This window comes from Chiloscyllium plagiosum, chromosome 30 (assembly GCF_004010195.1).
Source record: "Chiloscyllium plagiosum isolate BGI_BamShark_2017 chromosome 30, ASM401019v2, whole genome shotgun sequence".
Classification (NCBI taxonomy): Eukaryota; Metazoa; Chordata; class Chondrichthyes; order Orectolobiformes; family Hemiscylliidae; genus Chiloscyllium; species Chiloscyllium plagiosum.
The window spans coordinates 3634392-3642823 of NC_057739.1; the positions used below are offsets into that span (position 1 = coordinate 3634392).

Here is an 8432-nt window from a genome sequence, read left to right on the forward strand (position 1 = left end):
GGCTCGTTTCCGAGCACTAAGTCTAGAATGGCCTCTCCCCTCGTCGGCCTGTCAACGTACTGAGTTAGGAAACCCTCCTGAACACACCTTACAAAAACAGCTCCATTCAAATCTTCTGCTCGAAGGAGGTTCCAATCAATATTGGGAAAGTTAAAGTCACCCATTACAACAACTCTACTATGTCCACACTTTTCCAAAATCTGCCAACCTATGCTTTCTTCCATCTCCCTGTTGCTACTGGGGGGGCGCTGTAGTAAACCCCTAATGAGGTGACTGCTTCCTTGCTGTTCCTAATTTCCACCCATACTGATTCGGTAGGCAGATCTTCCTCGACAATGGAAGCTTCTGTAGCTGTGATACCCTCTCTGATTAGTAGTGCTACACCCCCTCCTCTTTTTCCCATGTAATACAACGTGGGAAAATATGTGGTTATGCACTTTGGCTGGAAAAGCAGAAGAACTAACTATTATTTAAATGGTGAAAAGCTGCACCAAGGGACTTGGGAGATCCTTGTGGATGAATGACAGCTAACATCTATGTTCAGCAGGAAATAAGGAAGGCAAATGGACTTTTGGTCTTTATTTCAAAGAGAATGGAGTATAAAAATAGGGAGGTCTTGCTGAAACTGCACAAGGTATTTTTCAGAATACACCTGGAATACTGTGAATAGCTTTGGTCCCCTTATTAAAGGAAAGATATATTGGTGTTGGAGGCAATTCAGAGAAGGTTTGCTAGGCTGATACCTGAAAATCCATAAGGATTTTCTTATGAAATTGAGATTTTACTCATTATAATTTAAAAGAATGACAGTAGATCTTTTTGAAAGGTATAAGATTCCTAGGAGTCTTGAATAGACAGATAGATCCAGAGACACTGTTTACCTTCGTGGTAGAGTCTAGGACCAGAGGGCATAATCTCAGAGTAACAGGTCACCCATTTAAGTCAGAGATGGAAGAATCTTCGTTTCTCAAAAAGTATTGAATCTGTGAAATTCTTTACTACAGAGGTGTGTTGAAGTTGGGCCATTAAGTATATTTAAGGCCGTTTAAACATATTTTCAATCAGTAAGGGAATCAAGGGTTAAGGCGATTAGGGACGAAAGTGGTTTTGGGGATTATCAGATTAACCATGATCTCCTTGAATGGCAGAGCAGATTTGATGGTCTAACTTAATTAGTCTCTTACATTTCATGGCATTATCACTCACTCTGATTGAAAATATCTGTTCTTTGAATGCAGCATTCAAATTAAAATAAATAATAAGCTTTTAAATTGAGAGTGATTTTACCATTGTACATTGCACATTAAAGCTGGAATGCAACGGAGGATTCTGGAATCTTGTGACAAACAAAGCCTTGATTCATTTTTTTAAAATCAGAAAATGAGGCAGAAATGGCAATGATGCAGACGTTTGTCGTTTTTAACTGCTAACTTCAATAACTGTGTCTCTACAGCTGCCACTTCTGACAAAATGTATTCTGGAGCTGTCATCGACAAGATGCCACTTTCAACTGTCCTTCCCTCAGGATCCTGTCTTTGGTCCCCAAAAGTGTACATTATTGTGGAGCCTGCCTTCCAAAGCCTTTCAATGTGCTGTGGATTTAGTCTTTGGATCTAGTCACTGGCACGGTGGTTAGCACTGCTACCTCACAGCACCAGAGACCTGGGTTCAATTCCCGCCTCAGGCAACTGACTGTGTGGAGTTTGCACATCCTCTCATCAGGAATACTGATGAAGGGCTTTTGCCTGAAACGTCGATTTTTGTTGGGCCAAAGGGCCTGTTTCCACACTGTAAGTAATCCAATCTAATGAAGACTGGAAAAAATGGGTGGCTGAAATTAATGTTCCTTTTAAGTTGCATGCATAGCCAGATAATTTTGCACAGGCCATGCTTAAATCCATCACTTGAAATGACAGCACAGATGCAGCCACACACAAATTTAAGGGCTGTGTGTACTGCCATGCACAGACACCAGCAAAAATGGTGAGAACATGTTTGTCTAACTTATATAGATTTGAAGAGATAGTGTACAATGGATTTGCCTTTGGGAAGGTTTGTGTTTTGTGCATACAATTTGAAACTGGATTTTTGGTACATAGCATGAAATATTCTATTGGGGAACATGGAAGTGATCAGTCAGTCATATTATACACATTATATGACTCCCATTTCAGGGAAGGGCTTATTGTTGCCGTGAGAACCTTTAAAAGGCCAAGCAAAGAATGAGCTTATAGGTTTTGGGGCACTCTCCATTCAATGCAAGTATTTGCAGCTCGTCAACTTTTACATTGCCCTTGGAACCAAAGCTGCTTGTATTTCATAGTTCTTGTTTTCAACAAGTCATTACTTTCCAGAATATTAAAGAGAAGTATTATAAGAACACTTTCTGTTATGATGCTCTCTGCTCATAACACCATTAGCTAACCCTGCAATATTTTTATTCTGTTATCCATTCTATTGAGCCAAGATCTACATAGATGCAGCTTGGGAATTTATAAAATATTGAAATTAAAGGACAAACTCACAGCTGAGACATTTCTACTTACAATGGAGAAATCTGTTTCTCAACCATTGCTGGAAAACTTCCATGTTTCCAAATGAAGAGAGCAGACAACCCAATATTCCAGTTCAACATGAAGCAAAAAGGACCATGAGTCAGAATTTGTCTGTGAAACTATATCAACATTTTTAGAACTGTGCATATTTGTGCACCTATGCTGACAAACAAATTCTGCATTCATTAGAATAAAATTCTGAAAACACATTTAGCATTAAAAGACGGATGGAAGGTATGATGCATCACATTTGTAGAAAATGTTGCGAAACATGACTAGGTTAGGTTGTATTTCAAATAAGTGTCAGGATTGAAACAAACACCAACTTCTAATGTTGCATGTCTTTCATAAAGAATAAGCATTATGGACATTCGGTGGGAACTTGATGGGCTAGTGTGGCCTGCTTCTATACTGTAGAACATAGAACATAGAACATAGAAGAATACAGCACAGTACAGGCCCTTCGGCCCTCGATGTTGCGCCGATCCAAGCCCACCTAACCTACACGAGCCCACTATCCTCCATATGCCTATCCAATGCCCGCTTAAATGCCCATAATGAGGGAGAGTCCACCACTGCTACTGGCAGGGCATTCCATGAACACACGACTCGCTGAGTAAAGAACCTACCCCTAACATCTGCCCTATACCTACCTCTTTGGAGTTACTACTTCCCTAAAGCTCCGATCTATGACCCCCTCTGCCTCCTGAATGATCCTAAGTTCATCCAACTCCAGCTCCAGTTCCCTAACACGGTCTTGTAGGGGATTCTATGATTTAAGGGGTGATATTGACAGCAAGACAGCATGTCAGTTGGTGTTTGGGGGCATTTGTTAAAATGTAGCAAAGATGGAATCACAAGAAATTGAATCCAACAAGCCATCTTTCCATTTAATTCTGACATGTTTCAATATACAACCCTTTCTAAACATCTTAAATACATGCTAGCTGAGTTTCAGGAATGAATGTGGTATACTGTGCCTTAAACATATTAGGCATGAGCAAGGATTGCAGCCTAAGGAGGGGTAAGGCTTTCATTACATTACTTGACACTATATTTAATCCTAGTCTGAATCCTGATGTAGAGCACATGCCACTTGTCTTACTGTCCTGTGGAATTTAGACTGTTTGTGTCTTTATTCTTTCACTGTACCTTGGCACCATTGAGTTATGGGCACATGGTGGCTCAGTGTTTATCATTGCTGCCTCACAATGCCAGGGGCCTGTGTTCGATTCCAGCTTTGGATGACAGTCTATGTAGAGTTGCACTCTCCATGTCTCTGAGTTTCTCCCTGGTGCTCTGGTTTCCTCCCTCCATCCAAAGATGTATAAGTTAGGTGGAATGGCTATGCTAAATTGCCTTAGCGTCCAGGGATGTGCAGGCTAGGTGGATTAGCTGTGGTAATTATGGGGACTGAGTGAGGACTGTGTCTGATGGGATGCTCCTTGGATGGTTGGTGCAGACTCGATGGGCCAAATAGCCTCTTTCTGTGCTGTAGGGATTCATTTTATTACATTAAATTGCAACATCCCATAATCTGAACAGGATAGCGGATTTGTTCATAGCTAATCTTACTTACACATTATCCCTTGTGTCCCAGTAAAGGGATCCGGTTGCGGATTCTGTATCACATTCATGAGTTCTAGGTTTCAAAGGAAAGTAATGTCAAGGGAAGAAAATTATTGTTTTTCTAACTATTATATACTAAGTAAAGGTTTAGCAGCAAGAGTTTTGCACAGTTCTGATTTTTAAAAAGTGAAACAAACTATAACCTTTCTGCAATGATTCCATCTAGACTTTGAATATTTTTGGGGTTTGAATTTTAGGATGTTGGGTGGTGATTGGATTTCAGATTCTCAAAAATCCATTACTTGCTAGTTTATTTATCTTCACCATTTTCATTTAAGAACAATTGCTTGGCTAAACAAGATGAGGGCATAGAAACAATTCTCTTTGTTGGGTTTTTCATGCAAATAGGCAAGTTGGGCTGTTCACATGGGTGTAAAAATGTTAACAATGAATGGCTTGTGACCTTTCATCCGATTGTGGGGATTACTGCCTTCAACTAACATTACTCAGCATCCTAGAAATAATGCAATGTTATGGACCTAAGCCACTCAAAATATATCGGAGATAACCTTGACTCTAACTTTTTATATTAATTAAAGGCTGCTGTAAACCTCTGCTGTATTCCAGATGTGATTTGATTGGTCAAACTGCTCTGCATTAAGCTAAACACACTTTATTCTTACACTACAGTTAACATACAAACAAAAAGAATTGGCAATTTTAACTCTAGTGAAATACTTAACAAAATAACATTATTTAAATATTATTTAGCTACTACTCATCCTCTGTTCCAATATAACAGCATCCCAAAAACACACCTTTGCAAAGATAAATTCAGAAAGACAGATTTCTCTCATTTGCTCTCCTCCAGTCCAGGAGAAAGGAAAAACTGACAGAATGAATTTAGCATCAAAGAGAGAACTCAAGCTTTTTGCAGCAGCGGAGATTACAGAGAGAGCTGTATCTAGTAGCTTCATCTCCAAAAATCCCAACATCAACAACTGAAAGCAAAATACTTAAATCCTGTGTCTATGTGACTGATTCAACCCACTCATGCTTCCTCTGTCTAATTTAAAAAAAACTCTAAGCTTTCCATGGAACAGATATCTCGCCACCAACTTAACAACACCTCTCTTCAAGAGAACCAGGACAGAACAAATCCTTCTTAAAGGCACCCATTATCACAAAAAGCAAAGTATGCACTGCACTGAGTTAAAAGAAGTTTAATGATACAAGTTTTAGTCATCGTAAAAATTTAGAATTAAGTAATCATCAAAGCCTTCCTACACGCTTTGCAGTGTACTATGTTAACCTAAGTCATTCAGCAACTTGGTGTTCAAATCTCCTTGAATGAGGTCTATATTTCCAAATAATTTTGGAATAAAAACAATAATTTTTACTTTAAATACTCAGTTTCTTTCTTGTCCTATTTCTGTTCTGTCCCCACAGGCAAGTCACAAATTAAGTTTTTAATGCCTCTTTGACATAATTCTAAGTGCTATATTATAGTATTATTAGTGCATAATGGTTTTCCATAACTTAAGATTAACCCACTGGAGGTGAGGGGAGAGAGCTGGAAGGTCATTAATGGATTGACAGCTTGAAGATGTTATTAAAGCAATAGCTGTTTTTGATGGGGGTTGTTTATAAATACTAATGGTTAGGTTTGTTATAGGATTAAGTACTATGGGAGTGGATGGGAGGCATGGGTTGTTACTAATTAAGCATGCAGATTATAACGGGCCATGGGATGAATGGATGGGTATGCAATAGCTTGATCTAGCATTGAATTAGCATAGAATAGAATAGCATGGAATAGAATAGAAATGTATTGTCATGTGTACTTTTACATGAAGAACACAGTGAAAAGTTTCATAAACCGCCCCATCATGGCACCTACATCAATGACATAAGTCATACATAATAATATAAAAAATAAAATTAAGATAAAGTTCATCACAGTTCATTCAACAACTCCTGGATTCATGGAAAACTGATTTATGGAACGGTGGAGTTGCAGCCAACATGAGACTGCCATGCTGGGGCGGAAGCCTCCACTGAAGAAGACCTCTGTGTGCTGGGCTGAGATCACCATATCTGGATGAGACCACTTGCTGGAATACCTGGATGCCAAAGACCTCCTTACGGGGATGAGATCTCTACACTGACACAAGAACGACACGCCGAAGCTATGGAACGGGAACCTTGTTCTAGCCTGCGTCCGGGCTGGGGATGTCAGCCTGAGACTTACTAACTGCTGGGAGACCCTGGTCTGGGGTGGAGCCATGTCCGGCTCGTTCTAGCTTTGCTGCCAGAGATCTCCTTCTTCACCTGCCACTCTCCAGGCTTAAAAGAAGCGGTTCTGGAGAAGTACAGCAGGTCAGGCAGCATCCGAAGAGCAGGAGAGTCGATGTTTCGGGTACAAATGCTTCATCAGGAATGTAATGGGAAGGGGGCGGAGAGATAAATGTGGGGGTGGGGGGGGGAAGGTAAGTCAGATGGCAATAGGTGGATGCAGGTGGGAGGCAATTGTGATAGGTCGGTGGGGATACTGAAACGGATAGGAGGGAAGGAAGATGGACAAATAGAATAGGTCAAGATGGCAGTGCTGAGTAGGAGGATTGGATCCGGGATGAGGTTGGGGGAGGGGAGATTTGGAAACTGGTGAAGTCAATGTTGATGACATGTGATTGTAGGGTCCCAAGGTGGAAGATGAGGCATCCTTCCTCCGATTGGCAGAATGCTTTGACTTGTGGTGGAGGAGACCCAGAATTTGCATGTCCCTGGGGGATTGTGAGGGGGAGTTATTCGGATGGTTACGTGAGAACCTTATCTGCACTGATAGATAAAGCTAGGGAAATCAATCCCCAGAGTGGTGATTGTCTGCATGCGTTACTAATAAGAAGAATGTGGTATTCACAAAGTTAGGTGTTAAAAAGATTTTTGAATGAAAGGTGGTTCAGTCATCAAACAGCTACAGTTGATGAATAATAATAAAGCATTATATGATATATATGCCTGAGATGTCAGTGAGGTGTTCACCCTGAAGTCATCTTTTGTGGTTTGTGTCCTTTCCACAAGGGTTTGCATGCAATAAAAGCTAATTGTGGAGAAAGGTCAGTGAACTTATAGTGTGTGACCTGCTAAGTGTTGTAGCTCCTTATGTTTTAAGTGTGCACCCTGGCACGTGTGGCAGGCAATGTCATTGGTGCATTTTCAGCTCTGATCTCCAGCATCTGCAGTCCTCACTTTCTCCTGCTTTTAGTGTTACACTGGCAGTTGCAATGAAGTGACAGATATTGATTGCACATGAAACAACTGATGGAGATCCCTGGCACTCAATCTTGTGTGTGATCATCCTTTGCAGTAACCTTAACGGTGCTACCTCACACTTATAGGAGGATGAAGCATTGAGCAGACTGTGGTACACACTCTGGCAGAGCACGTGATCGTTTATCCTCTTGTGTCACAGGAGCCGGTTCTCATAAGCACTTGTGCAGACTTCCACAACCAACTCTTGTCAACTTCAGGTTATCTTCTTCAATCAGGATGGCTTTTTTCTGATACCCACAGAGAAATGAACTTCCCTTCGCTCCTTGACAATCTTCAAGAGAACCTCAAAGGAGATGTTGTTAAAAGGTTGTAGTGCTGTATGCCTAGTCTCTGACATCTCCAGTCTGAATGTTCCGGTCGAGAGATGGTCTTGCGTTGCAGACTCTTGCCCACGTGCCGACAAAATATGATGTTTTATCCTATGGATACATATGTAATGAACTTTGAACATAATAATCACACAAGAAAACCAAACTGATCCCATCCTTCCACACTTATGTCTGTCTGCATACATAATCTCAAGAAAAACAAGATGCAGCGCCCAGTCTCAGATTCACATTCCCTCACATATACTCTCATTTTCACTCACACACTCTCTGCTCACCCATATACTGTCTCTCATTTACACAGACTTTCTCTGACATACTCGCTCTCACTCTCACACGTACCCTCTTTCCTCACACTCTCTCACAAACTCCCTCTCTCATTCACACATGCCCTCTCTTCTTCACATTCTCTCATCATACAATCACACTCACTCACGCTGTCCCTAACTCAAGTACTCACACACTCTCTCACTCAATCTCACACTCTCTCATGCACACTCTCATTCTCACTCATTTATACCAACTTGAACTCCCACATACACACTCACACTAATACACTTGCTCTCTTTCTCACTCAATTTCTCTCTCTCTCACACACACACTTGTTCTCTCTCTCTCTCTTTCACTCTCTCAAACTCTCTGGCCCAGA

At 40.9% G+C, this 8432-nt stretch overlaps 1 protein-coding gene across 1 annotated transcript in view; it reads right to left on the reverse strand.

Annotated features, from left to right (window-relative positions):
• LOC122564715 overlaps positions 1-8432 on the reverse strand; it is a 155439-nt gene that overhangs the window by 20934 nt on the left and 126073 nt on the right. The window contains exon 10 of the mRNA XM_043719838.1: positions 4135-4197. Coding sequence (XP_043575773.1) covers positions 4135-4197 — 63 coding nt within the window. The remainder of the gene's footprint in view (positions 1-4134; positions 4198-8432) is intronic.